The sequence below is a fragment of the Geotrypetes seraphini genome, chromosome 13 (assembly GCF_902459505.1).
Source record: "Geotrypetes seraphini chromosome 13, aGeoSer1.1, whole genome shotgun sequence".
Lineage (NCBI taxonomy): Eukaryota > Metazoa > Chordata > Amphibia > Gymnophiona > Dermophiidae > Geotrypetes > Geotrypetes seraphini.
Genome location: NC_047096.1, coordinates 74008478 through 74036166, shown reverse-complemented (window position 1 = coordinate 74036166; position 27689 = coordinate 74008478). Strand labels below are relative to the sequence as shown.

Sequence of the window (27689 nt, the reverse complement as noted above, 5' to 3'; positions counted from 1 at the left end):
TGGTTATTCTGGTCCTTCCCTTTTATGTCTTTCCATAGCAAATATTTCACCTTTCTCTTCATCCTTGAAATCTGTATATGCGCCATGTACTTACTGAAACTGCCTGAGAAACACGTAATGTGTTTTGACTTCCTCAAAAGTCAAGCAGCTTTGGTAGGTTCATCAGCTGTTTAAAAAAGAACTCAAAATCCAGAAAAGAAATTTTTTTAAAAAGCCAAAAGACCAAATTCTGAATGTCTGGCAAAGCTATATAATATTGGAGATTAGAGTATCATGTTTTATCAGAGGCAGAAAATGGTGAAGAAACATGAGCTCTTTGTTTTCTTTCCCCGGTGCTCAGGATATTGACTAGCCAGTAAATCTTATACATCTGGATCTACTATGTACAGTGCAATGTCTTGACTACTTAATCTGTGTCTTTGTGTCCTTCTGACTGTCTGTGTCCCTGTGCAGGGGAGATTCAGGGGACTGTGCACCACATGCTTCTGGAAGAGAGAGAGAATGACCTGAAAGCTGGCGCTGTGCTCTTGCTACAGCAGGTACCTGTTCATCAGGCAATGTTCATCATCATTTATTAATTTGATATACTGCAGGGTACCACACAATAAGGTTTCTTGTGCAATCCCACTTTATTCTGGGACCAGTGGGTTATTTCCATCCATCCACCAGGATCTATAGGAAGCCTTAAAACTTCAGAGGCTTTATCCCCTCTCCCTCATACCTCATCACTGAGCATGCTCCTCATCTCGCTAGTCTTCCTTCCTACAGGCCAGGCTGTAGGAGCTTATGTTTTCTGCTCATGTTTAATTTTGTGGAATTTTAGTATTTTTTGTTCATGGTTTTCACCCTCATCCTCTGAAGGTTCCCTGCGGGGCGTCCTTGACTGTGGGAGATCACAGACCTTGGAAAAAGTCTGCTTCTGGGGGGGGTTCCCTGCTAGGCAGTAAGCCCCCTGGACAGCCTGCTTTTCAGACTGGGACCCAGAGGACCGTTCCCTTGGGAGTTTGCTCACCCCAGGTTTGTCCACTAGTGGGTAGAGCCATAGGCTGAGCGGTTCTGTGGAGGCGTGACCGGGATCAGAGCCAGACTGCGTACCTCCTCCAGGCGTCTATGCGGCGTGTCTGAAAATGGCGGAGGTCTCTGGCTGTGAAGGTCATACCAGTGTGGGGCAGTCAGAAGTGAAATTCAGATTTCCAAATCTTTGAGGCAGAGGATCTCCCTTTGAGCAGTTTTCTGCTCTGTCCGCAGTGTGTTTCTATTCAGCTCATATCACAGTGAGTATGGGCTGCAGTGTTTATCAGCACATGTTTCTGTTCAAGCTAACAGCTTGGATCAGAGGGGTTTTTTTTGGGGGGGGGGAGGTCTTTAAAAAGGGTTTTTTAGGTGTTTCCCTGCATACCCTATGCTCGCCACCCCTAAAATCCTAAAATCTCTGTTTTTGAGGGTTCTCTGTGGTTATCCTGGGCTATTTTTAATCAAAACAGGCCCTCAGTTGCCATCTTGGATTATTCCAGATTTGATTTTAAAGTTATTTTGAGTGCCTAGGAGTTTGAGTTAACATGGGTCAGAACAAGTTTCAAGTTTTATTAAAAAAATTTTATACAACTCAATCAAACTTCTAAGCACTGTACAAATATGTACTAATGAGGAACAAACAATACAAACTCATAATGAGTTAGCAAGACAAGTAATAAACTTTAAACGAGCAGGAACAAGAGGAAAAAGGGAGGAACTACAATAGTCAAAGTAAAGTGAACATAAAAGGTAAGATACGGTAGCAGGGGGATTTAAAAATAAAATTTAGTTCTTATAAGGGCAGCTAGGTGTCAAAAGCATCTTGGAATAAGAATGTTTTTAACTTATTTTTAAAATGAGGAAGAGATACTTCTGAACGAAGATGGTTAGGGGTGGAATTCTAAAGAGAAGGGGCGGTTACCGCAAAATTATTAGATCTAATAGTATTGATGTGCTTTTAAAGAAGGAATTGTTAAGAGATTTTGAGATGTAGAGCGAAGGGCTTTAGATAATAATAATAATAACTTTATTTTTTCTATACCCCACAATCTTACGACTTCTAGGCAGTTTACAGTGAAGAGAGCTGGACAGTAAGGTATGATTAGACTGTTGATAAATTCAGGTTGGATACTTGAACGGGTTTTAAATGTCAATAAAATAATTTTATAATTTATTTTGTGCTCAACAGGGAGCCAATGAGTTTTGTGAAGAAGGGGTGATACATGATCGTATTTTTTGACAACGAATATGATTTTTATGGCAGTGTTCTGTATGATTTGTAGTCATCCGATTTCCTTTTTTCTCATGCCCTTAAACAGAGCATTACAGTAATCTATACAAGATATTACAAGGGAGTGAATTACAATGTTTAAAAATGCAGGCTCCAGGAGTTTGGCTAGCAGTCTAATCATTCTTAAATGATGGAAACAATGTTGAACTACCGTACTAAAGTGAAGGTGATATGTAAGTTTACTGTCAAAAGTGACCCCTAACAACTTTAAAGTTAATAATTTTAATCGACAAAGAGTTGAGTTTCAGTGGTGCCTGAATAGTTAAACCGTGTTTCTGCAGATGTTCTGTCAGGAGAAGTTGCGACCAGTTCTCAGGGACCTTCTAACCACTCAGATCACAACAACATGGCAGTACATCCAGGTTCTGAGGACTGTGGTGACAATGATTGATGTGGTCCCTTGGACCAGAGCTGTCTGCGTCCGCTGCAGGATGCTCTTTCGCGCTGGAATATATAGCGGGACCCGTTTCATGCACCCTTACCCTGGATGTCTGTGGCATGAAACAGTCTTGCATGAGGGTTATAACCTCTCTTGATTTCCAGGGGCCTTCCCCTCCGGATCTTGGATTGGGTGATTCTGTCTATGGTTGCAAGACTTAAAGGCTAGGGGAGCGGTGTGCTTGACTGTCCCTATTCAGAGCCAGTAAGTGCCTTAAGTATGCAAGTGGTTAGTCAAGCAACTGGAACTTCAGGCGTTTCGGCTGACTTTTCTCCACTTTGAGGATCATCTCCATCATCGAGCTGTTAGTATATTCTCGGATAGTGCCACAGCGGTGGCTTATGTCCATTGACAGGAGGGCGTCCCTCTCTGATCATGGGAGCTTGGCTGCTCTTCTGGTGGGCAGAGAACTGCCTTGTGGCATTGCCTGTGGCACACATGGCAGGAATGGATGCTGTACCCAAGAGAGAAGTTACTCAGGGCGTTCGATTACACAGTTGCTCAGTGGGGGTGCACCGCGTTCGTCCTCGTGGCGACTGCAGTTAATAAGAAAGCCAATTGGTTCTTCAGTTGTGAGGCGGGCTGCGAAGCCCTGGCCATGGGAAGATGTCCACTATATCTTTCCTCCATGTCACTTGATAGGGCATCTGTTGGGGCGGATAGCAGCCCACAAGGATCTTGTGGTTCTGGTGGCTCTTGATTGGCCTAAGCGGCCATAGTATGCTGACTTGGTTTGGTTCCAGCAGGATCCGGGGGCTCCGGCTACCTTGTCATTCCTGCCTTCTCACACGGTCAGATTATGATACAGGATCCGGACTGCTTTGGTCTCGTGGCATGGCTCTTAAGTACATGGCCTTCACTAGCCATAACTGCCATGTTGCTTCACAACAAAAGGAAGTTTGCAGTTGCAGCCTATGCGAAGGCTTGGAGGTGTTACCCAGTCGGGTGTGCCCTGAGTCAGGTGGACCAGTTTCTCCCCTCCACTACTCGGGTCCTGACGTTTTTCCAGGATAGCCTACAGAAGGGCCTAGCGGTAGCTTCACTCTGGGTGTAAATTGCCAGTTTTTTTGGGTGTGGGCCCTCCTTCTTTGAAGGGCTTTTGGGCAGCTCATACATATGTAGCTTGTTTTCTCCAGAGCGCTCTGCACATTAGGCCTCCTTTGCACTTTTTCTGTCCCACATTGGACCTTAATCTGGTTCTGTACTCTCTTGCTTGTCCACCATATGAGCCTGTGGAGCTGGCGTCTCTGATGGATTTTGCGGTCAAGACGGATTTCCTGGTGGTGATTATCTCTGACCATAGAGTTTCAGACTGAGCTTTAGGCCCTCTCCTGCAGGGATCACGGCATTAGATTCCGCGGTGATGCTGCATATTGTTCCTTCCTTTCTTCTGAAAGTGGTGCCAGTTTTCATGTGAATCCTGAAGTCTGGCTTCCAGGGTATTTGTGGTTTTTTGTTTTTTTTTTGCTTCCTCTGGTTCGAGGGAGCAGGACCAGGGTTTGCAGTTCTTGGACGTGCGCAGGCTTTGGTTGTGGTATCTGGAAGTCTCCTACAAGTTTCATCTCTGACCATCTGTTTGTTCTGGCAGGTCCTACCCGCAGGGGTAGGCCAATTTTGAAGGCCACCATTTGGATTCAGATGGCCATTGCCGTGGCTAGAAAGTGGCCCCCTCTTGAAGTGTGGATGCATTCAACCAGAGGTATTTCAGGACGAAACACCTCTGGTTGCAAATCTCATCAAGATAAACAGCCGATGACTGCCCAACAGGACATTGGGTAGTCATCGGCTGTTTATCTTGATGAGATTTGCAAAACCGCTATCTGTTCCTCCCTGCATACCTTCTCCAAGTTTTACAGGATCAATGTGGCGGCCAAGCAGGATGCTGCTTTTGGTGCCTTTGTCTTGGCAGCGGGCTCATCAGTCCCACCCTGAATATTTGGTTCTTATCTTTGCTAATCTTTTTTTTTCCTTGTAAATCCACACTTTATTCTGGGAACCCGCCCTATACTTGTTGATTCGCCCATTGTCTGCCTTTACAAATACTGGTAAACTACATATCTGTCCAGTTTTTATTAGAGTGCCATCAGAATGGGGTTAGCACTCAGTTGGGGGGGGTCCCCAGTTAGGACGCCCCCCTCTGTTAGTGCATTTTATTTCTACTTCTAGCATTGTTATTGCCATTCATGTTACTGCTGTTTGTTATCCTGATTTGATTGTTTCCTTGTTGCTGTTTTGCATTTATAATTGTGAGCAGAATATACTTACTTGTCAGGGAGTGTCCCCGTACCCATCTCTCTCTCTTGTTCTTATCCTCTACAGATGTTCCTGGCTGCTTTGCTATTGACTGGCGAGATGAGGAGCATGCTCAGTGACAAGGTATGAGGGGGAGGGGATAAAGCCTCTGAAGTTTTGAGACTTCCTACAGATTCTGGCGGGTGGACGGAAATAACCCACTGGTCCCAGAATAAAGCGTGGATTTACAAGAAAGAAGATTAGCAAAGGTAAGAACCTAATCTTTTGTTCTATGCACTTTACTATTAAGCAACGCATAAGGGAACAGGTCATGGAAACCCAAGTTTTAAAGAGATGGGGTTTAAATGCAGTCTGTTTTCTGCCTTTCTAAACTAGGGGTGTAACTAATGTACTGTGGAAGCAAGTTCTGTAAGGGACATTCACATTTCACTTTTGTCATCAGAGACCTTAAATTCCCTCAGATGCTGTAATACTGACTTATTTCCCTTTATGGTGCAGGTGGGGATCTTCTCGCCGTCGCTTCGCAACCATTATCTTAATGTCACACCAAACAATCTGGTAAAGGTATACTTGCCAGAGTCTAACGACAGCAGTATCCAAGTATCCCAGCAAAGAGAGGTGAGAGAAGAGGAGACGGAGGCTCAGAGATGTGAGAGGATTTGCTAAATCTTTATGAGAACAGAGAAAGAACTTGAGGCTTAGAGAGCATTGGCTGTGACAGTTTCTTTCTGGTAGTTCTATCTTACAGTACAAATCTGAAGATTCTAAGGAAAAATACTGTGGATTGTGCTGGAAATATTTGGCAAGGTAGTAGAGATGTGAGAAGAGGGATTAGAAAAAAAACACAAGGAGAGTCTTTTCTGTGGGGACTGATAGGACCTCCATGTTGTTTTAACAGCCTCTCTATCTTTTTTTCAGAATGAAACTAAGCAGAACACTTCAGTCAGTGGCAGAACTGTCACTTCTAAAGCACTGAGAAAACGTGCACAAACACACCTGAGCCCAGACCGGGGTATGATGTCATCTTCCAGAAATACCTGCATGAGCCACAAATCTGTGGCAGGACTCTCTGAACAGGCTGCTGCAGAATGGGACACAGGTTAGCGGAGCCCTTCCACTGATTCGTGCCATGATTTCAACCACTTTTTACTTGTATTTTCCTTTTTAGAGAAAATATCTTCCTTATAGCCAGTTTTGGCTCTAGTTTTTTTGCTGTGTTACACACTCATCACTAAACTAAAACTACACTAAAACTTAGTTTTATAGACCGGGTCTTCAACCAGAAGGAGCTCGACTCAGTTAACAATAAAGTAAACATAATACTTAAACATAAGAAGAATGTAGCTGAAATGACTTAATTTCCAAAATGTTTGGAAAACAAAAAAGTTTTCAGAGCTTTCCGGAATACGACAAAGGGGCCAAACTTCTAATCAGTTAGTTTGAGGATGAAAAAATGACTAAATCTCTTGATAGATCTGTTTTTACCCCTAAGGGAAGGAAATGTAAGTTTTAATTTTTTAGTGCTTCTAGCAAGATGAGATCTATGCACATTCCAATCTAGAGGGACCAAGGTGAAAAAGATGCCGAATAGAATCTTGAATGCAAAACAAATGCACTTGAATTGGATTCTAAGGTACACTGGAAGCCAATGTAATTTCTTAAGCAATGGGGTTACGTGATCAAATTTACTCTTACCGAAAATAAGCTTAGCAGCGGTATTCTGTACCTACTGAAGCCTCTGCAAGCTTACCTTTGAAAGACCCGGATTCGGTCAGAGAGGGGAGACATGATTGAAACGTTTAAGTACATCACGGGTCGCATCGAGTCGGAAGATGATATCTTCTGTCTCGTGGGACCCTCGACCACCAGAGGGCATCCACTGAAAATCAGGGGGAGGGAAGTTTCATAGCGACTCCAGAAAGTACTTCTTCACCGAAAGAGTGGTGGATCAGTGGAACAGACTCCCACTGCAGGTGATTGAGGCCAGCAATGTGACGGATTTTAAGAGAAAATGGGATGCTCACGTGGGATCTTTGAGGGAGTAAATTCAGAGGGGCGGATACTTGGCAGGGGCAGACTCGATGGGCTATGGCCCTTTTCTGCCACCATTTTCTATGTTTCTATGCCATATCATTCTTAAAGCAGATTTACCATCATAGAGCTTTGTTCCTACACTTTGGATGCCCCTTAAAATTGTCCATTTCTGTTACTATTTCCTGATCTTTCTTTGCCCCCTGTTGCCTACAGCCCTCTTCTCTTTAGGTCAGTGGTTCTCAACCCTGTCCTGGGACCCCCCAGCCAGTCGGGTTTTCAAGATATCCCTAATGAATATGGATGAGAGAGATTTGCATATAATGGAAGTGACAGGTATGCAAATCTCTCTCATGCATATTCATTAGGGATATCTTGAAAACCCAACTGGCTGGTTGAGAACCACTGCTTTAGGTTCTCGCTCTTTTTACCTGATTCTCTTTACTGCTTTGCTATCGTCCTTTAGATGACCTCGATGGGCTCCTGGGAGAATTACCTGAGGATTGTTTCTCCTGCGTGGAAGGTTCCTGATGCCACATCAGAGGTCTGTATACCCTCAATGAAGACTGTCGTTTTATTTTGGGCCCAGCTTCCTGGTGGGACTTCAGGGATATGCAGTAAGCAGTTTCACTGAGCAGCAGAACCCTGGCTCAGAACTCAAAAGTTACAGCTCTAATTAAGACTGCTGGAAAGTTGTTTTTTTTTCCTGGTGAACTTCTTTCTGTGTTTTGGAATTATCATGTGCCTAATATCTTGAAAAATTCTTGTGAGGCCTGGAAAACTGCTGTTAAATCCATTCCACTTGGGAGCATCTGTTGAAAACCTGCAGAGAGACCAGCTTTTTTGCTAAGTTTATATAAGTGTGCAAATTAGCACCTCCTTCACTCCTATCTGCCTTCCTTATTACATTGGTCTGGAATATTTTAAAGCCACGATTATTTCTGTCCACAGAGCCTTTCAATGCAATTAATTAGTAGGTAGAAAAAGACAAATCAAGGGAGAGATGAAATCTCTGTTCCACTCGCACACTGGTTGTTTCCTTTCATTGCATCTGCCCAAAAGGGACTGGGAAGAGCTGATCAGGGTGCTCTTGGGACTTTGAACCTGTTTTCATGAATTTTGTCATCACTGACCCAGACTAAAATTTGTACAGTATAATAAAGAAACGGTAACTTAAAAAACAAACAAAAAAAATCACACACTAACCTTTTTGTGAAAATTTGCCTTTAATGGATTCAGTGGGGGGGTAAAAAGTCATTAGGATTCACGCTGCCTTTTGTTTTTTTGTTCAGGGCTGCCTGTAAGCCCTTCAACTTTAATACTGTAGACTGAAAATATTTGGACATGTTTTATTTATTTTTTTGAAATAAAATAAGTGCAGCTGTACATGTGGCTGAAACTGTTGAAAAATAATAGACCCTTGTAAAAGAATAAGCTGCTAAGAACCAAATAGAAAACTGAGTTATTAAAAACCAAACAAACCAATAGGTAACATGTTAAGGAAGGTTTGTTTTTTTGCTTTTAATTGTGTTCTTACTACTGAGCAGCCCATAATCCTGTTTCTCCCCTTGTCCTCCAGAGCATTGAACATTGGATATTCTATGGTTTTGATTTTTGAGAGGGGATTTTTTTTAAATCTTACCTTCTGTAAGGAAAAATCCTAAAAAGTATATATATAGAAAAAAGAGAGTGCAAGGGAGAGGACTCATCAAAATGAGTCTCAACATCTGCACATGTCTCAAAAGCAAAGCTGCTTTTGCTTGCCAGTGCTTTTAAATGGATCAAAATATTAGTAATAGGTTTTTAGTAATTTGGGGGGGGAAGGTAGAGAATGACACTGGGACACATTTTCCCCATCCCTGTGGGAACTCGTTTTCCTGTTCCGTCCCAGTGAGTTCTTTTCCTGTCCTTGCTTCATTCCTGCAAGCTCCATCCTTATCTGCACAAGCCTCAAACACTTTAAATCATAAGTGTTCAAGGCTTGTGCGGTTAAGGCAAACTTAAAGGAATGGGGAAATTGAGTTCCTGTGGGGGCAGGGACAGATTTTTTCCCCGTGTCATTCTCTAGTTCAAGGCACATTACAATCAGGTAAATCTAAGTTTGCCCAAGATTACAAGAGTTTTAGGATCATTTGTAAGCAAAATGCAGTCAGTGTGATTGTTTTTCCAAAAGAAACCTCACATACTGTGACCGTTTTTGTGGTTTCACCTTCATTTTATTTTCTTCATTTCAAAGTATTTCTAGGGTTCCAAATCAGCTTTAATAGTAAGGTCTAAAGCATAATTACATATCTGTAATGAGTGTTATTTATGGATAGAGGATCCTACAGCCGCACAAGTGGTTGATGTCATTAGGAGAGAGCCAAGTCAGGTTCTTCAGAAAAGTTTTAAGAGCCTGTGTAAGCATTCTGTTCTCCTCAGACAGCTTCAGTTTTGGGGAGGGAGGATGAGATTATATGGCTGTAGGATTCTGTTGTCGACAAAGAACATATATACTATTATTACTAATACTATTGCTTATTATTTATAAAGCGCTACCAAACACACACAGCGCTGTACAGCAAACATGCAATAAACAGACCCTGCTCGAAAGAGCCTACAATCTAATTAAGACAGACATAGGACAAAGGCTGATACATGTTAATGTAATCATATATTTTTAATAGGGCAGACTGGATGGACCGTTCAGGTCTTTATCTGCCGTCATGTACTATGATACTATGTTACTTAGGTGAAGAAATATAAGGGACTAGAGGTAGGGGAGTCAAGAGGGAATGGCAACAGATATGGGTGCTTTACAAGTTGGGAGGGAAGGGCATAAACAGTTTCAAAAAAGTGGGTTTTTAGACTGGATTTGAACACCACGAGAGACCGTGCCCGATGCACTAGTATGCAACTATGCTTTCTCCATGGACAGGTCCAATCACTACAGGTCCAATCTGTATGTTTTGTATGTCCTATCTACTCCATCTTCCATCCTGCAACTTGTGTAATGAAGAAGGTGGAGGAGGCAAGTTGAAGAGTTAATTATAGATCTTACTTAGGACAGCCTGATCAAATGCACTGTCTGAACTATGAGTCTGATCAAGGCAATAATGTTTCATCAAAGTGTGCACTGCAGTTTATGTCGATGTATCTGCACTGTCATTGACACCTCACCAGCTCAGAGCTACAATGGCTCTTCATAAAGGGCATTGAATTGTTCCATTGGAGACCAAATAAAATGTAATTGCTAATCCAGGTCATAAAAGTAGAGTGTCTTTGCCAAGAAGGAAATTTGTATTTGTGCCTTAAGACAAGAGTAGTGAAGGTTTGTTTTATTTATTTAATTCAATTATTTGTCCTCCCCAGGGAGCCCAGAATAGGTTACATGGTAACATACATGACAGGGAACAGAAGACTAAAGTCCTAGGGCAGGGCTGCCCAAGTCCGGTCCTTGAGATCTACTGGCAGGCCAGGTTTTCAGGATATCCCCAATGAATATGCATAAACTTGATTTGCATGCACTGCCTCCTTTATTTGCAAATTTCTTTCATGCATATTTATTGTGGATATCCTGAAAACCTGACTGGCAAGAGGGTACTCCAGGACCAAGTTGAGAAACACTGCCCTAGGGCACTCGATTAGCAGACACTTGGAGCCTGAAGCATGCACAGGAAGGAAGTCAGTTGGACATATATTAGGAATACAGTGGTTTGGGTGTAACAGTCTGAATGCTAGCTTGTCCTGAGGGGTCAGATGAAGAGGTAGGTTTTTATTGCTTTTCTAAAGCTCAAAAGCCCTTCAAGGGATTTGATGTTAGGAGGTAGCTGATTCCAGTACTTTGGTAAGAAGTGAGAGTATGACCTTCGTTTGGCACTTTCTAGTTGGAAGCTCCGACCAGGGGGTATTTCAAGGCGTGTTACCTCCTGGGAGCGGAGGCATCTGTTCAGGACATAAGGCGGGAGTTGGTTGATAAGTAGCCGGGCGCTATGTCGTGTAAAGACTTGAATGCAAATACTAGGCCCTTGAAGATGCAACGTTTGGCTATGGGGAGCCAGTGAGCTGACGCTATCGCTTGGGATACTGAATCACGGGCACAAAGGTTCTTCAGTGGTCTGATTGCTGCGTTTTGTACTCGTTGGAGATGCTTAATATTTTTTTCTCCAATCAGCCAACCAAAAAAGAGGAACTGTAGAAGATATAAATCCTTAGAACCGAGAAGGTGCTCAGAACCATGAAATGGTAAGAAAATCACAAATCGGGGACATGCCCCTGTAAGTGTTTTCAGTAGTCTATCATTGCACCATCTTCAGTCGGTAGAAAGGTAAGAAACATAAGAACATAAGAAGTTGCCCCCGCTGAGTCAGATCAGAAGTCCATCCTGTTCAGCGGTCCGCTCCCGCGGCGGCCCATCAGGCCTAGTGCCTGAACAGTGGTCCCTGATTAATTTTGTAACTTACCTCTAATCCCATCCCTATAATCTACCTCTACTCTTATCTGTACCCCTCAATCCCTTTGTCTTCAAAGTACCTATCCAAAGCTTCTTTGAACCCCTGTAGCGTGCTCCTGTTTATCACATCCTCTGGTAGCGCGTTCCATGTATCCACCACCCTCTGTGTGAAAAAGAACTTCCTGGCGTTTGTTCTAAACCTCTCCCCTTTCAATTTCTCTGAGTGCCCCCTTGTACTTGTGGTTCCCCTTAATTTGAAAATCTATCCCTGTCTATTTTTTCTATGCCCTTCATGATCTTGAAGGTTTCTATCATGTCTCCTCTAAGTCTCCGCTTTTCCAGGGAGAAAAGCCCTAGTTTTTTCAGTCTGTCAGTATATGAGAGGTCCTCCATGCCCTTTATTAGCTTAGTTGCTCTTCTCTGGACCCTCTCAAGTACCTCCATGTCCTTCTTGAGGTACGGCGACCAGAACTGAACACAGTACTCCAGGTGCGGGCGCAACATAGCACGATACAGTGCGCCCGCACCTGGAGTACTGTGTTCAGTTCTGGTCGCCGTACCTCAAGAAGGACATGGAGGTACTTGAGAGGGTCCAGAGAAGAGCAACTAAGCTAATAAAGGGCATGGAGGACCTCTCATTACTGACAGACTGAAAAAGCTAGGGCTTTTCTCCCTGTGTCTTAATAAATCTTGAAAAGTGTTTATTTCTTTTAAAAAAACGCAATCTTCAATCACTTTAAGTACTAATGATTGGGAATGTAATATTTTTTGCTGTCAGTCCATTGAATAATGCGTTGCAGTACTTCATGCGGGAGAAGACGAAGGCATAGAGAAGTTGTGAAAAGTCCAGTTCAGAGAAAGTTTCTTGCACTCCAGACATATGCAGGGATGTCTGGATCACTCATCTGTAGTCCAAAATATGGAACATTTGTTCCTGTGTATTTGCATATGGCAGTGGAAAAAAGACTAGCAACATTTGTGATGGAGCAACCTTATCTTCACGTATATGGCTAGTAATAAAACTGTGTGTATTTCACTACCATCCAACTAGACCAGTCTAAATGTGTCTCCTTACCAGTAGATGAAGGTAGAGAAAAAAAACCCTGAAAATTCTAATAACATCTCCAGTGGTGCAGCCAGGATCCTGTCTGTATGCTTGCATGTCTATGAGTCCTTCAGTAATGTTACCGAGAGGACCAAGCTTACGGCTTGGTCCTTTTAAAAGGTACTGTCTGAAAAGGAAAAGATTTTCAGTCTGTCATTTGTTACTATGCTGAAGGAACGTGCATCATCTAGCTCAGGGCTGACCAAGTCCGGTCCTCGAGATCTACTGAAAGGCCAGGTTTTCAGGATATCCGCAATGAAATTGCATGAGAGATTTGCATTTACTGCCTTCTTGGTATGCAAATCTCTCTCATGCATGTTCATTGTGGATATCCTGAAAACCTGGCCTGCCAGTAGATCTCAAGGACCGTCCTAGATTTTTACAAAGATGATGATGTTTCTAGGATATGTCCAGGCAAAAAGGATTGTTTCTGTGAGGGTTAATGTTGAAAAAGTAACAATGCAAAAAAGCTTGTTGTTGTGCATCCTGAAGGAACTTTATACCTTTTATTGGAAAAAGTATGGACTTGAAAATGGATTCTTGAAATTCTATGAGTTTAGGCCAAAATATATATTACAGTCAGTTCATCGGGAACTCAATCAGTATGTGTCTGTACAGTTCATCAAAATCTGAAACTTATGCTTTATTTCACTTCCAGCTGACTACAGATTGCTTTTGAGCAAAACTATTTGTGATATTAACTCAAAAAACTACATGTTGGCAATGGTGTGAAAAATACCCTTAGAGGATTTCTCTGGAGGAATATCTTGTTGATTATTTTAAATAAAGTGACCCTGATGATATTATTACATTTAAGCAATGGATTCACACAGATTAGTATACCTTAGAAACTCAGCAATTATCCTTAGATGATTTTAATTCTGAAATAGCTGGCAAAATTTGTAACCATCTCCAAGAACCAAAGCCCCAACTTTGATGACCACTTTATGAAAATACGACTGAGCCAAGATGTGTCATAAGCTTAAACTATGGTAAGCACAACAAGCTTAGCTGCACTGTAAAATGTCACATCTCTAGCTCATTTGCATGTTACACAATAGAGTCCAAAGATGGTTCTGTATAACAAATGATGCCTTTTTGGGACCTTAATTCTGACCAGCTTGGAGTAGCAGAGCCCAATGCCGGACAGACTTAAATGGTTTGTGTCCCGTATATGGCGAGAGATGGCTGAAAGTTCGATAACGCCAGTGCGTTGATCGTTCCATTGTCACCTACTGTGAGTTGGGGAACTATTAAGCTTTGGAAGCAGGGGAAAGCATCTTGATTGGTAAGTTGAATGCTGTCAGCAATACACCACATATTATCCCCATTATGTTTGGCTGCCTATATAGTTGGAATGGTGGTGAGGTGACTTTACAACCGGCATTTAAACATGGGTGGCCTGGACCTACTTTGAGTGGAGGGTGAGGCTCTGCTCACCTCGTTGAGCAGACTGGATGGACTGTGAGGGTATTTTTCTGCTGTCATTTACTGTGTTACATACTTGACACGTACTTAAGAAAGTGTAGTTTTTGAGGGACATTGCTAGATTTGAAAAGAAAATCAGATTTATTTTAACACTACCAAAGAAGAACGTATTATAATCAGAACATTGAGAAATGATGAAGCAATAGTTAAATCAGCTGACAAAGGAGGTGCAGTGATTATCATAGAGAAGAGTATATTTCTGAAATTGAATTAAGTTGTTTCTGAATATTCTATAAGAAACTGAAAAGTGACTTACTCCTGGTTTAAAACTAGAGATTAAAATGTTACTAAATGTAGTCCAGAGCTGGCCATTTTCTAACTCAGAATGAACACACCTTATCACACCTACCATTTAATTACACCCCCCCCCCCCCTTACAGTCATCCTCCAGGTAGACAAAGTATATCCACGATCGGTTTTTTCTTAGAATTGCTCCGTGTTTGTTGATGAATTTTTAAGACCCTTTGTACAGAAAGTTTCTTCATATACCCAAGACTCAACAGATATGATCAATACTTTGAGAAATATTAAATGTACATATGGAATACTACTTCCAGCAGTTGATTTTCAGTCCTTGTACATGAACATACCACAGCAGGAAACTATAGAAATAATGAGTACAACAGTGAGACTTTTCTTTAAGGATCCCTACTAAGTTTATAGTGCAGATAGCAACCATTGACAGATTTTTTTTTTGCCTTTGATGGGTCCTTTTATCAGCAAATAAAAGGGACAGCTATAGGGGCCACCTGGCTCCTGCTGTAGGATGGAATAGGAGAGAGAGAAGATGGAAGAAGAGGACACAGTTAATGAAAGTCTGAGAAATATGAGAAAGGGGGGGGGGGGGGATAGGAGGGCCAGGGTAAGGGAAAGAGATGGAGACCTTTAGATAGATGTATTACAAAGAAGGAAGTTGAATACTGGGTAGTAATTAAATCTGGACAGAGGCAGAAAAATAAATGGAAGAAATTGAAAGGAAAAGATGTTCTATGTTTCTATGCAGATGATACAATGCTCATAACCAGCAGCAAAGAAGATATGCTGTATCTACTGAGAAAATCAGAGCTGAAAATCATAGTATGGGATTAGAACTGAACATAAACAAGACGAAGATCATGATAATGGAGAATGATGGAGATTTTGAGCTTGAAAGTGATAGAAGTTGTAAAGGATTTCAATCTCAGCTCTTTCGTAAACAAAGAAGCAACTTGCAGGAAAGAAATTCTCTGTAGAATAGCACTGGGGTGTTTTTCAATGAAGGCTCTTGGCAAAGTATTCAAAGGCAAGGAAATAACACTCCAAACAAAGCTCATGCACTCATTCTCTCAGTGGTCAATTATTGATGTGAAGGCTGGACACTACGGAAACAAGATAGAAAGAAGATTGACTCATTTGAGCTTAGGTACTGGGGAATAATTTTATGCCTGCTGCTGTTGAGGTTTTACAAGACCCTGAACCCCATGGACTGCCAGAACTAATAAATCTATCCTGGAAGAGATCAAACTGGCTATGTCACTCGAAGCCCATATGATGAAGTTATGACTGTTTTATTTTGGTCACACTGTCAGAAAAGAGGGATCATTGGAGAAGGACATTATGTTTGGGAAGATTGAAGGAACCAGGCGAAGAGGGCAACCTGTAATCAGATGGCTGGACATGTTGAAAACAACCATGGGGCTGATGCTGGAGGACCTTACCAGACTAATATAAAACTGATCTCTTTTTAGATCTGTAATTCGTCAAGTCACTAGGACTCGAATATGAGTCGATGGCGCCTAACTAAGTTTGTTGCCTACAGATTTGGTATTGATGTAAATGCAACGCACAGGGGTGGTTGCTCTTTCTTTTAAGCGTTGATGAGTGATGCGGACATAGCATAGGTTAGAGTGAGTTCTAGAAGGAGGGGACCTGGGTTTCTTTTTGTTTGTGGGCCAGTTGCTGGAGATTGTAGGGATTGGATCGCAGAACAAGGAGGAATAGTTCTTAAAGTATAGGTCTGTTTGTGAGGAGGGTCTGTGTGGTTTGGCGTTATGATTTGTTGGTGTCAAGTTTGAAAAGGCTTATTTATTGTTTGGTAGTCTTCTGTTAGGTTTAATAGGTATAGAAAAATTAGGAACAGTGCATGGTACTACTTCATGATTGAGGTTTATTTATTCTGCTATGTCTGTTGGAGGTGGAGAATGGGAGGATTTAAAATTAGCTGGCGAGATTACCTTGGTGTGGTATGATGATCTTCACTGGTTGTTAAGTGGAACAGTTATGTGTTCCAAATGGTTGATTGTCCTTTGGTCCACTGATGTATATTGTATTGTGGATGTGATGGTAATGTAGCTCTTGTTCTCAGTTGCTTTTGAGAACTTCACAAAGAAGCACACCTTTGGCTTGCGCCTTAGGCATGTAGCAGGAGTGTTGGGGGGCAGAGCAGCTCTCCCACATTGGCCCAGCTCATTTCCCTCCTCTGCTGAAGCTGGATCCCAGTGGGGCAGTTCCTGGTGGCAGTGGAGCTGCCCATTGTTTAAGTTTGGTGCCTTTAGGCTCCCTTTAATGGCAGCATGTAGCAGAAGTATTGGGGGCAGAGCAACTCTCCCATTCCAGTAGAAGTGCCCCCTTGTATGATGAACCCTCCAAAATTCACCCAGAACCTACTGAACCCAACTGTATACCACACCAGTAACATAACATAACTTTATTCTTCGATACTGCCAACAATCAAACGACTTCTAGGCGGTTTACACAGAAGAGAAGCTGGACCATCAGCGAAGTACAAAAATTAATAGTAAAAGTACAACATGTTACCTGGAGTAGAGACAGTATAAGATTTTTGTTATAAATAAAACTTCAGTTAAGAAATGAATTTATCAAATAGTACAGTCCTAATCTCTTTTCGAAATGCGCTATAAGACTGCATGGTTCCACTAATAAAATTACCCAACTAGGACTGTTCTTTACTTGCTTGAAATGCTAGCATCCTATCCAAAAAAAACCTGTATCTACAGCTCGTGATCTTTGGATAGGCAAATAAATTGCAATTCCTGGTTATCCTTGTAGGGCTGCATAGCACGAAATAAGATAAAAGACAGGTAGCCCTTATGCCTGGACATGGATTTGGGTGGGTTGTGGAAGGCTCACATATTCCATCATAAGTGTAGTAGTTAGAGTGAGATATGGGTCTAGGTCCCCATCTCTGTGGTTCACTACATCGCCCACTCTGTTACTCTAGGGACCTGCTTGCTGCTCTGCTTGGACTGGCCATAACATATGAAGCTATCATACGGGCACATATGTACTGTACTGTTTAATTTACATCTTTGGGGTGGGAGGGGGCACTGGGGGAGTGTGGGAGGCCTGCCTTCATATCTCCAGTGGTCATCTATTCAGTTTGGGCACTCTTGACCCTTATTTGCTGTTAAAACTGGTCTAGCCCCAAACGTCAAATTGTGTCACAGACGTTTTCTAACATTTTGTATTTTTGCAGAAAAACATCCAACTCATAAGCCCACCTTAGCTGTGCCCAAACCACACCTAGCATGCTCCTCCCCCCCCCCCCCCCCGTGAGATTTAGACAAACTGAGGACAACCACCATAGAAATCGGTTTTGAAAATAGTGAATTGGAAGGGTTTGGCAAGCAAAATGTCCATTTTCTCCTTTATGCCACATTTTGGATGGTTTTCTTTTTTGAAAATGAACCCCCCCCCCCCCCATAGTAACATAGGAAGTGATTACAGATAAAGATTTGCTTGATCCATCCAGTTTGCCCAACAGTCGCATTCATCATCAGTTCATGAATGAACCAACAACTCAATAATAGCATTAACAATTCCCTCTCTCATATGTCTTCCCCCCTCCCCATCCAGATATACAGCACCTGGACTCAGCATATGATATGAATGTGCTATAAAAGATGCATACTTTGTCCTGATCTATCCTTGCTATTTTCGGTGAGTCTTATCTTACTGAGTGCAGATTTGGCTGAGGGTGGTACTTGCTGCCTAACTCTTCAAACCTAGTTATCGTTTCCACCCTGGATGAAGGGCTGCCCTCTGTCCTATCATGTTACTGTCTCTTCCTACACTCTACTTCATTTATCTCCCAGTTCAGCTATAGTATATGTAATAAGGACCTAGTAAATCCGTTGTTGGAAAAGATGAAATTATGAAGAAAAAAAACCTCCAACAACAAATAAGTTATATAGAATTTGTCATTAAAATATCTTATCACCATCGTAACAGAGTGTTGCCAAACACTATATTTATGTAGTTTGGTAGAAACCCTGCTCACTGTGGCTTTGTTTCTGAAGAAGAGGCTGGCATAAGATATTATTCTGCTTCTGAACAGCAGAGGGTACAGTCCCATTGCTGTCGGTAATTACGTTGAGCAGCCCTGTGAGGATTACTGCTTTCATTGCACAAATATGTTTACCGGCTTCCACCTATTTATAGAATCCCCCTTCCTCCTCCTTTCCATCCATGACATGAAGGGGTGAGTGCAGGATCTTATGACTGTATTTTTAGGAGCTGATCATTGCATTGCTCCAGAAGATCTCTATAAAACTAAGGCTAGATCCCACCATTCCCTTTTTCAGATCCCCAAGTCTTCACACATGGCACAGGATACCTTTGCTTTCACCTCATCGACCCTACGCTCCCTGCGCTTGCAGAGGGAAATACTAGAGTTGGAAGAACGCAGGCGAGCCCTTGCTCACCAGTACCTGCTCAGAAGGGTCCTGCCGGCACCCGGGAGCTCCACACTAGTGCAACGGCCCCGATACTGCCGGGATCCCACAATCCTTGATGCCCTGTACACGGGGGACCTTCAGAACATCGAGAGCCTCTTCAAAGATCGAGAGACAGCTAACCTGATTGTGGAGACTGTTAGTGAGGAACTGCTGTGGTCTACAGAGCTAGGTAGGAAATGTGCTACAGAACAAAAAAAAGTGCTTAATCATTTCAATAATAACTTTTACCAAGATCGATTGGTGCTCTAGAACAGTATTTCCCAAGTCAGTACCCTTTTGCTGGAGTACCCTTTTGCCGGTCCGGTTTTCAAGATATCCACAATGAATATGCTTTGCAAGGCGGTTACTAGCTGCCTCAAATGCACTGTCTTTGTTATATGCAAATCTCTTTTATGCATATTCATTGTGGAAATCCTGAAACTCTGACTGGCAAGAAGGTACTCCAGGACTAACTTGAGAAACACTGCTCTATCGGAATCAGTAATGTAGGATGTATAACAACCATAGCGAATCCTGGAAAGTCATAGACTTTGGACCGGATTGTTGTAGCGACTGTAAATGTAATAAGTCTTTCTCAAAGAACCGTGTATGCAAATGCGGTTTGTGGAGGGTCGCCAAATTTACGTAAGATCAGTCACTGGTGATAGCGATCGACACATGCACAGAATAGGTCACGGAAAGAGGCATGAGTGGATAGGAGTGGCAACGAGCTAGCAATGTTATGTCATGTCAATCATAGGTGTGCCAGCGCTATTGGATGGAGGGGAGGGGAGGTGCAATCACGCCTTTAATACACACCTCTAATACATGCAGTCGAAACGTGTGCTAAGATTTTTTTCCCATCACCATATTACTATAATTTATGTGAATAGTGTGTTTTTATTAATTTTTCTCATGAGCCAAAGCTAAAAACACGTGCCTGAGATGCGCTTTTCAAAGTACCGGCACCCCCGGACCAGCCAGTAATGTTTGGTCATTAAAAGCCAGTTCTTCACTTGGAAAATAACCAGGCGATGATAGAGAAATGCCCAGTGCTCGTTTAAATATTAATGACCCCATTTTGCTACCATTTTAATAGTAATGATCTCATTGTGCTACATTTGCATGGCAAAGTCGGAGGCTTCTAGGAAGCTCGGAAAAGACCACAGTGAGCTGTTCTGATAATCGGACGGTAAAATACTGGCACGCTAGACCAGTGTTCTTCAACCACCGGTCCATGGACCAGTGCCGGTCCACAGAAATTTCCTGCCGGTCCACAGGGCCAGCACATGCATCTGGCCCAAAACAAGTGTTCTTCAACCGCCGGTCCACGGTGCGATCGATGCGGCGTTATCTTCGAGCCAGCTCCCTCTTCCTAACTGATTCAGTGCACAAAGCCACGGGCAGTGGCTCCTACGGGCATCCTGTGCCTGAACCGGAAGCCTTCTCTCTGACGTTGCAACGTCAGAGGGAAGGCTTCCAGATGAGGCACGGGACATGCAAGGTGCAATTAGTATTATTATGGGGTGGGGTCTGGGGTGGAGATTGGGTAGAGATGAGCAGGGTCTGGCCCACGACTTAGCCCAGTGTTCTTCAACCGCCGTTCACGGACCGATGCCGGTCCACAGAATAATTATTTTATTTCTGCTGATCCATAGGTGTAAAAAGGTTGAAAAACACTGCGCTAGACCATCTGTAATTGTGTGTAATTGTAAAAGCGACCAGCATGAAAGACAGGGTAAGTTTTGAGAATCTGGCCCTTTGTTTCTAATAATTTTGCCAGAAACACTGTACATTATGTGCAAATTGACAAGGAGGCCGAGTCCTGCCCATCAATACTTCACTTTGGGGAAACTAATCCCCTCCTTTACAAAGCCTCGCTAGCGTTTTTAGTGCTGGCCGCAACGGTAACAGCTTGGACGGTCATAGGAATTCTAAGCGCGTTGGAGTTGTTACCGTGGCGGCCAGCGCTAAAAGCATGGCTTTGTAAAGGAGGAGGGTAAATGTTACAAAAAGTCCTTAGGAGAAAGAGCTCTAGGACTTATTACTACTACTATTTATTATTTCTATAGTGCTACCAGATGCATGCAGCACTGTACATAAAACACGCAAGAGATGGTCCCTGCTTGAAAGAGCTTACAATTTAATTGTGACAGTCATACAGAACACAGGGTGGATCAATATATACTATTCATGAAGGGGGATACAAAGGGATGAAAAGGTAGAGAGGGCAGGGGGGCTGCAGAGGGAATGAGGAACAGACATGGTGTTTATGTTTATTGAAAACTTCTATACCTCTACTAATGACTGGGGAGTCAATTCAGAGCAGTTTATATGAGCTTCTGTAAAGGTGTTACAATATATGAGCTTCTGTAAAGGTGTTACAATACAGAGTTAGCGTTTTATGAGATGGTTTTCAATACAGATACATTTATACAAGTTACAAGTTTATTAGAATTTGATGGATCGCTTAATCGTTTTGCTAAGCAATGTACAAAATTAATCATCCTATGTATATGTATACAGTACATTTGTACCATAGTCAATCATCCTATGTATATAGACATATAATATTAGTATGATTTACTATCCTCCTCCTTTACAAAGCTGCACTAGTGTTTTTAGCACCTACGAGCGTCTGAGCTGTTACTGCAGCGGCCGGCGCTAAAAACACTAGGGTGGCTTTGGAAAGGAGGGGGTATGTTCATACTAAATCCTACTTATTTGCACACATAACACCTGTATCGTGTTCCTATCTCCTCTACGTTAAAGTAGTATTAGTTAAAGTAGTCTGTGAAGAGGATGGTCTTTATCCTTTTCTTGAACTTTCCAGTGTCCTTTTCTAGGTTTAATTCCTGTGAAAGGGAGTTTCACCACCTCGGAGCCATCACTTAGAACCTTCTTGTCCTAACGCTTTTGTATTTGATGTATTTGATTAGAGGGTGTATTAGAAGTTGAAAGTAATTAGGACATTCAGAAGGCATGATGTAAACTGGAATTACAATCACAGGGGAGAAGACATTGAAAATGTGCTGGAAGGAAATAGTTTATAGTTTATTATTTATTATTTATATTCCACCTTTATACAAGGCAGATCACAACATTACATACATAATACAATACAAAAACAAATGGTTTTTAAAAACCTGCAAAGTCGTAAAGTGTGAATATCAGATACAAACGTAGGACCGAACATTTTCTCAGAAGCAAAAACCAACCCGTACATAAAGTCTCTCGAGACTACGTTGGGAACTCCCTACAGCCATTTCCTCATGGCGATCTGCACGGGGCAGGAGCGTAGGAAGATCGCTCCTGCCCCGAAAGCCCTCTAGACCACCAGGAGGACATCGTAAATGGGGATCGGGATGAAAAGCTGGTCCAACTAGAGGTAAGCCAAGAGGATGTCCTCAGGCAGATAGACAGACTAAAGAGCGACAAATCGCCAGGTCCGGACGGCATTCACCCAAGGGTACTAAAGGAACTAAGGAACGTAATAGCAGAGCCACTTCGCCAAATATGTAACCTATCCTTAAAGACTGGAGAGATCCCAGAGGATTGGAAAATTGCAAATGTCACGCCCATCTTCAAGAAGGGTTCAAGGGGGGACCCAGGGAACTACAGGCCGGTGAGCTTGACCTCGGTCCCGGGAAAAATGATGGAAGCACTGATTAAGGACAGTATCTGTGAACACATAGAAAACAATGGACAGCTAAAGACGAGCCAGCACGGCTTCTGCAAGGGTAGGTCATGCCTCACAAACTTATTGTACTTCTTTGAGGGAGTAAATAGACAGGTGGATAAAGGAGAATCCATTGACATCATTTACCTTGACTTTCAAAAAGCCTTTGACAAGGTACCGCACGAAAGATTGCTTAAAAAACTGTGGAGACACGGGGTGCAAGGGGAGGTCCACCGATGGATCAAAAACTGGCTGGCAGACAGGAAACAGAGGGTTGGAGTGAAGGGCCATTACTCAGACTGGCATGGGGTCACGAGCGGAGTTCCGCAGGGGTCGGTGCTGGGACCGCTCCTGTTCAATATATTTATTAATGACCTGGAGGCGGGAACAAATTGCGAAGTTATTAAATTTGCGGATGACACCAAACTCTACCGCAGGGTTGAAACCATGGAAGACTGCGAAGATCTGCAAAGGGACCTAACGACGCTAGAAGAATGGGCCAAAAAATGGCAAATGAACTTTAATGTAGGGAAATGCAAGGTCATGCATGTAGGGAAAAAGAACCCGATGTTCAGCTACAAAATGGGAGGATCACTGCTAGGGGTAAGTAACCTTGAAAGAGACCTGGGAGTGATGGTGGACACGTCTTTAAAGGCGTCGGCACAGTGCGCCACAGCCTCAAGAAAAAAAACAAAATGTTGGGTATCATTAAGAAGGGTATCACGACCAGGACAAAGGAGGTCATCCTGCCACTGTATCGTGCAATGGTGCGACCGCATCTGGAGTACTGTGTCCAATATTGGTCGCCGTACCTCAAAAAGGACATGGCGGTACTTGAGGGAGTCCAGAGAAGAGCAACTAAACTGATAAGAGGTATGGAAAACCTCTCATATACTGACAGACTGAAAAAGCTGGGGCTGTTCTCCCTGGAAAAGCGGAGACTTAGAGGAGACATGATAGAAACCTTCAAGATCCTGAAGGGTATAGAAAAAGTAGACAGGGACAGATTTTTCAGATTACGGGGAACCACAAGTACAAGGGGGCACTCGGAAAAATTAAAAGGAGACAGGTTTAAAACAAATGCCAGAAAGTTCTTTTTCACCCAGAGGGTGGTGGACACATGGAACGCGCTCCCGGAGGCTGTGATAGGCCGGAGCACGTTACAAGGCTTCAAAGAAGGTTTGGATAGGTTCCTAGAGGATAAAGGAATTGAAGGGTACAGATAAGAGTAGCGGTAGGTTATAGGGATAGTCTGGGACCATTGCTCAGGCAATGGGCCTGATGGGCCGCCGCGGGAGCGGACCGCTGGGCGAGATGGACCTCTGGTCTGCCTCAGCGGAGGCAACTTCTTATGTTCTTATGTTCTTATGTTCTTAGGTAAGGCTGGGAAGGCGGCAGGGGGGTGGGTCAGAGCCGGATAATCACGGTTTTTCACCATTCGCGGTCTGGCTCTGCCCGTTTCCTCTGCGAATGATGAGGGAGAAGTGTTCATAGAGTTCCTATGAGCGTCGAGAGCAGCGCAGGGCATTCGGCGTGCCAGCCTGCACTAAAAAATGCTATTGCGGTTTTGTAAAAGGGGGGAGGGTTTAATCTTTGCCATTAATTGCCAATGAAAAACTCAGAATTGATGTTAATTGCACTTAATTGGATGGTAGACGTCTAACTTGATAGACATCTACCAGAAAGTAGGTATGGTTAGGGGGGTAGGTTATGGGCATGTTTTGATGTAGGCATCTGTTCTGGACTTAGGCGCACTCATTTAGGTCAGAAAACCTTGGTATAGAAAGGATGCGCCTAAGGTTAAGACACCTACTGAAGCCTATACCCACTTTAGACACTAAGGGCCTCTTTTACGAAGTCGTTTAGCGCAGACCGCTGCGGTAATGGCTCCGAAGCCCTTAGAGGATTTAAAGGGCTTCGGGGCTGTTGCCATGCGACAGTCTCTAGCGCGGCTTTGTAAAAGAGGAGGTTAATGTGGTTCTATAAAGTGCGCTTTTTATAGTAAAGTGCGCTTAATGCCGCAATACTGAGCACTAGGTGCCATTTATAGAATTTCCCCGAAAATGTAAAGCACTTTGATACCCCAGGCAGGTGTTGACCCCTGTCTTTGATTACTGTAATTCACATTCTTTAGGTTTGCCAAGGTATGTCATTCAGGCTTTACAGCCGGTGCAAAATGCAGCCGCACGATTGATAGTAAGGGTTTCGAAGTTTGATCCTATCCCGCCTATTTTGCGTGATCTTCATTGGCTGCCTATTACGTTTCGGACTGAGTTTAAACATTTTTGTCTTATTTTTTTAAGACAGTGTTGAGTGCTCTCTTGCAGTTGTATCAGCCATCTTGAGCGTTATGCTCTGGAAACAACATTTATTTAGAGGGATCATCACTGAAACGTGAGGCTGTCCTGTGTTCGTCATGAACAGGGTGCTACATTGTGGAAAGCTTTGCCTGTTGAAATAAAAAGTGCGCCCTGCCTGCTTCATTTTAGGAAGATGATTCTTATTTCAGAGATGGCTTTCTTGAAAGATTGAATTTTGAGATATGCAATCAAGGTAATTTTGTTTCTAATCTGATGTAAATTTTTATTTTTATGGATTATCCCCCCCTTTTACCAAGCCGTAGCGCATTTTTTAGCGCTGGCGTAGCACTGGAGCTCTTACCGCCGTGACTGGTGCTTAAACCCTCAGTATGGTTTAGTAAAAGGGGGGATATGCTTGTTTTGCCCTCTCCTTTACAAAACCGTGCTAGCGTTTTTAATGCCAGCTGCGGTGGTAAGAGCTCCAATGCTCATAGAATTCCCATGAGCATTGGAGTTCTTACCGCCACGGCTGGCGCTAATAACACTAGTGAGGCTTTGTAAAGGAGGGCCTTAGTTTGTTACTTTTTAAGTTATGTATGTTTTACATTGTAATGCACACAGAAATGTTAGATGTTTGTGAGCAATACATTTTTCAAATACAGTGGTGCCTCACACAACGAACTTAATTCGTTCCAGGAGCAAGTTTGTTATGCGAAAAGTTCGTTATGTGAAACGCGTTTTCCCATAACAATACATGTTAAAAAAAATAATTCGTTCTACAGCATAAAATATGCTAAGATGACATAAAAAAAGATAAATTTGTCAAAATGGTGAAAATGGTAGTCTTGCTGAGGCCAAACTCTTTGACGAGGTCACACTGTTTGACCCCACATTCACTCCTTCTAATTATTTCCCGTTTCATTTCAACAGAAATCACCTTCCAGCTTTTTTTAGAAGCCATGATATATAAAAAATATTGAGTTTATCTTAAAAGGACGACTGTATACAGTGAGAGAGGGCAGTTAAGCGCAGTGACTAACGACTGCCTGCAGTGCCTGCGCGGAAGGATGCAATACATCGGCAGCTCGAGCGACTTCGTTGTGTGAAACAAAGTTCGTTGTGTGAAACGAAGTTCGTTGTGTGAATCAAGACATGAAGTTCGTTGTGTGCAGCGTTCGTTGTGTGAGGCGTTCGTTATGCGAGGCACCACTATAAATATCAAATACTAGGAAAGAGAAAACTGGGCAGTGAGCTCCAACTTTCACAGCGAGGTTTCTCTTGCTGGTTAAAGACAACACAGACACGGTTTCCAGGTTTGGATTGTTCTGGTTGATAAAGGACCACTGTCACATTTTTATAGACAGGTGCAGTTTACCACAGCAATTTTTTTTTGATGCTTTCTCGTTTTAAATCGAGGACAAAAGGTCTGGACCGAAACATTTTGGACAGCACTTAGCAAAAGCCTTAAACTCAAATGCAGATCATGCCAGGCGACAGCTGCTGCTGTTTGTGAAATCAGCTAATATTACTCACGAGTTCTCTAGGGGCGCCGTGTAAAGGGCGGCTAATAACCAAGGCAGATAACAAACAGGGCAGTAATCAGGGATCCCATTTCTTTAACCATACTTCACATCCGCTTACTTTTCCAATTGCAATTCTGCTGCCTTCTTGGTTGATAAAATTGTTATCCAAGCAGTGGTTCTACCACACAAGACCCTGCAATGATGCCGGTTGTGGAAAGCTGTATGCACAAGGGGCAGTTGGAGTGTGTTGGATAAATTTCACTGGGGGAAAGATGGAGGGTAGGCAGGCATATTCAGGCCAGGATTAACCAATAGGCCAAGTAGGCACGTGCCTAGAGCCCGAAATGGTCAGGGGGGCCCAATGAAGGAGGGCATCAACATTGTTTTTTTCTAAATGGCGATGGGCCCCTCCAGTATCGATCGGCAACGCGGCCCCCCCCCCCGATTGGCAATGCACCCCCCCAATCGACGGAAAGTAAGACAAGCAAGCAACGCGGGTAAGAAAGGCAATGGGAACTGTAATTTTGGAAGAGGTGCTGCTTGCCCAAAGCTTCCCTCTGACGCAGCTTCCTGTTTCCGCCTGGGCGCATTTTAGGGATGGGGGGGGCGGGGGGCCCAGTGTACTTGTGTGCCTAGGGGCCCTCGACGAATTAATCCTGCCCTGGGCATATTTAGTCTATTTTGGGTTCATTTTAGCAAGTTATCTGTGTGTATATATGCCATTTGATGGCAGGCAAATGGAATAAAAGTGTAACCAATTTTATCTTGAACACACTTTCTTACCAAACTTTTAGGAAGTCAATCAAAACTTCTCTCTTTGATAAATCCTCTGACTCCACTTCTGCCTTGATGTAATTCTAAAACCCTTCCAGTTAAAATTTGATTAATCTTATCATACTAATGTAATTTTGAGAGTTTTTTTGTAACATCACTGTCTGTATACAGTCTCTTCCTCTGTAAACCGCTCTGAACTGTTTGTGGTATTGCGGTATATAAAAATAAAGTTATTATTATTATTATTTTGAGCAGGAAATATACCTGATCATGTGTAGGTATACTCAACACCCTTTCTCGAGCAGATGTAAATGTATATAGGTTTATTTTACCTTCACTTACCCAGATAAATTTAAAAGCATCCTCAAAAGTTTTCTGTTCAATGATGCCTTTCAGAGTTAAAGTCGTGGGGGAAACTTTAGATCCTTATATTATGCAATTACAGTCATAGACAGGCCCCTAAAACTAGTCTGATAAGGCTACTATCCTCCCCCTCCTATTTGGTTTTACCTTTAATGTTACTTTTCTATCAAAAATGTAGTTCTTCCCCCTTTCCTGTAATTCTAGTGAGTATTTGTCTCAATAATCTCTATATGTTTTTATATCCTAAAATTTTATGCAAATCGCTTATAAATTATTTATAAG

General features: G+C 42.8%; 2 protein-coding genes across 4 annotated transcripts in view; both read left to right on the top strand.

The window, feature by feature from the left end:
• HROB (homologous recombination factor with OB-fold) overlaps nt 1-8414 on the top strand; it is a 35090-nt gene extending 26676 nt beyond the window's left edge. Inside the window, exons 7-11 of one of the 2 annotated variants that reach the window (XM_033917313.1) lie at nt 454-539; nt 5064-5120; nt 5496-5615; nt 5916-6096; nt 7495-8414. In XM_033917313.1, the coding sequence (XP_033773204.1) occupies nt 454-539; nt 5064-5120; nt 5496-5615; nt 5916-6096; nt 7495-7559 (509 nt within the window). In that variant the 3' untranslated portion in view covers nt 7560-8414. The remainder of the gene's footprint in view (nt 1-453; nt 540-5063; nt 5121-5495; nt 5616-5915; nt 6097-7494) is intronic. The other variant, XM_033917314.1, reaches the window with a different exon arrangement.
• Nucleotides 8415-18623: 10209 nt separating this feature from the next.
• ASB16 (ankyrin repeat and SOCS box containing 16) overlaps nt 18624-27689 on the top strand; it is a 31027-nt gene continuing 21961 nt past the window's right edge. For both annotated transcript variants that reach the window (XM_033917584.1, XM_033917583.1), the window contains exon 1: nt 18624-18958. In XM_033917584.1, coding sequence (XP_033773475.1) covers nt 18655-18958 — 304 coding nt within the window. In that variant the 5' untranslated portion in view covers nt 18624-18654. The remainder of the gene's footprint in view (nt 18959-27689) is intronic.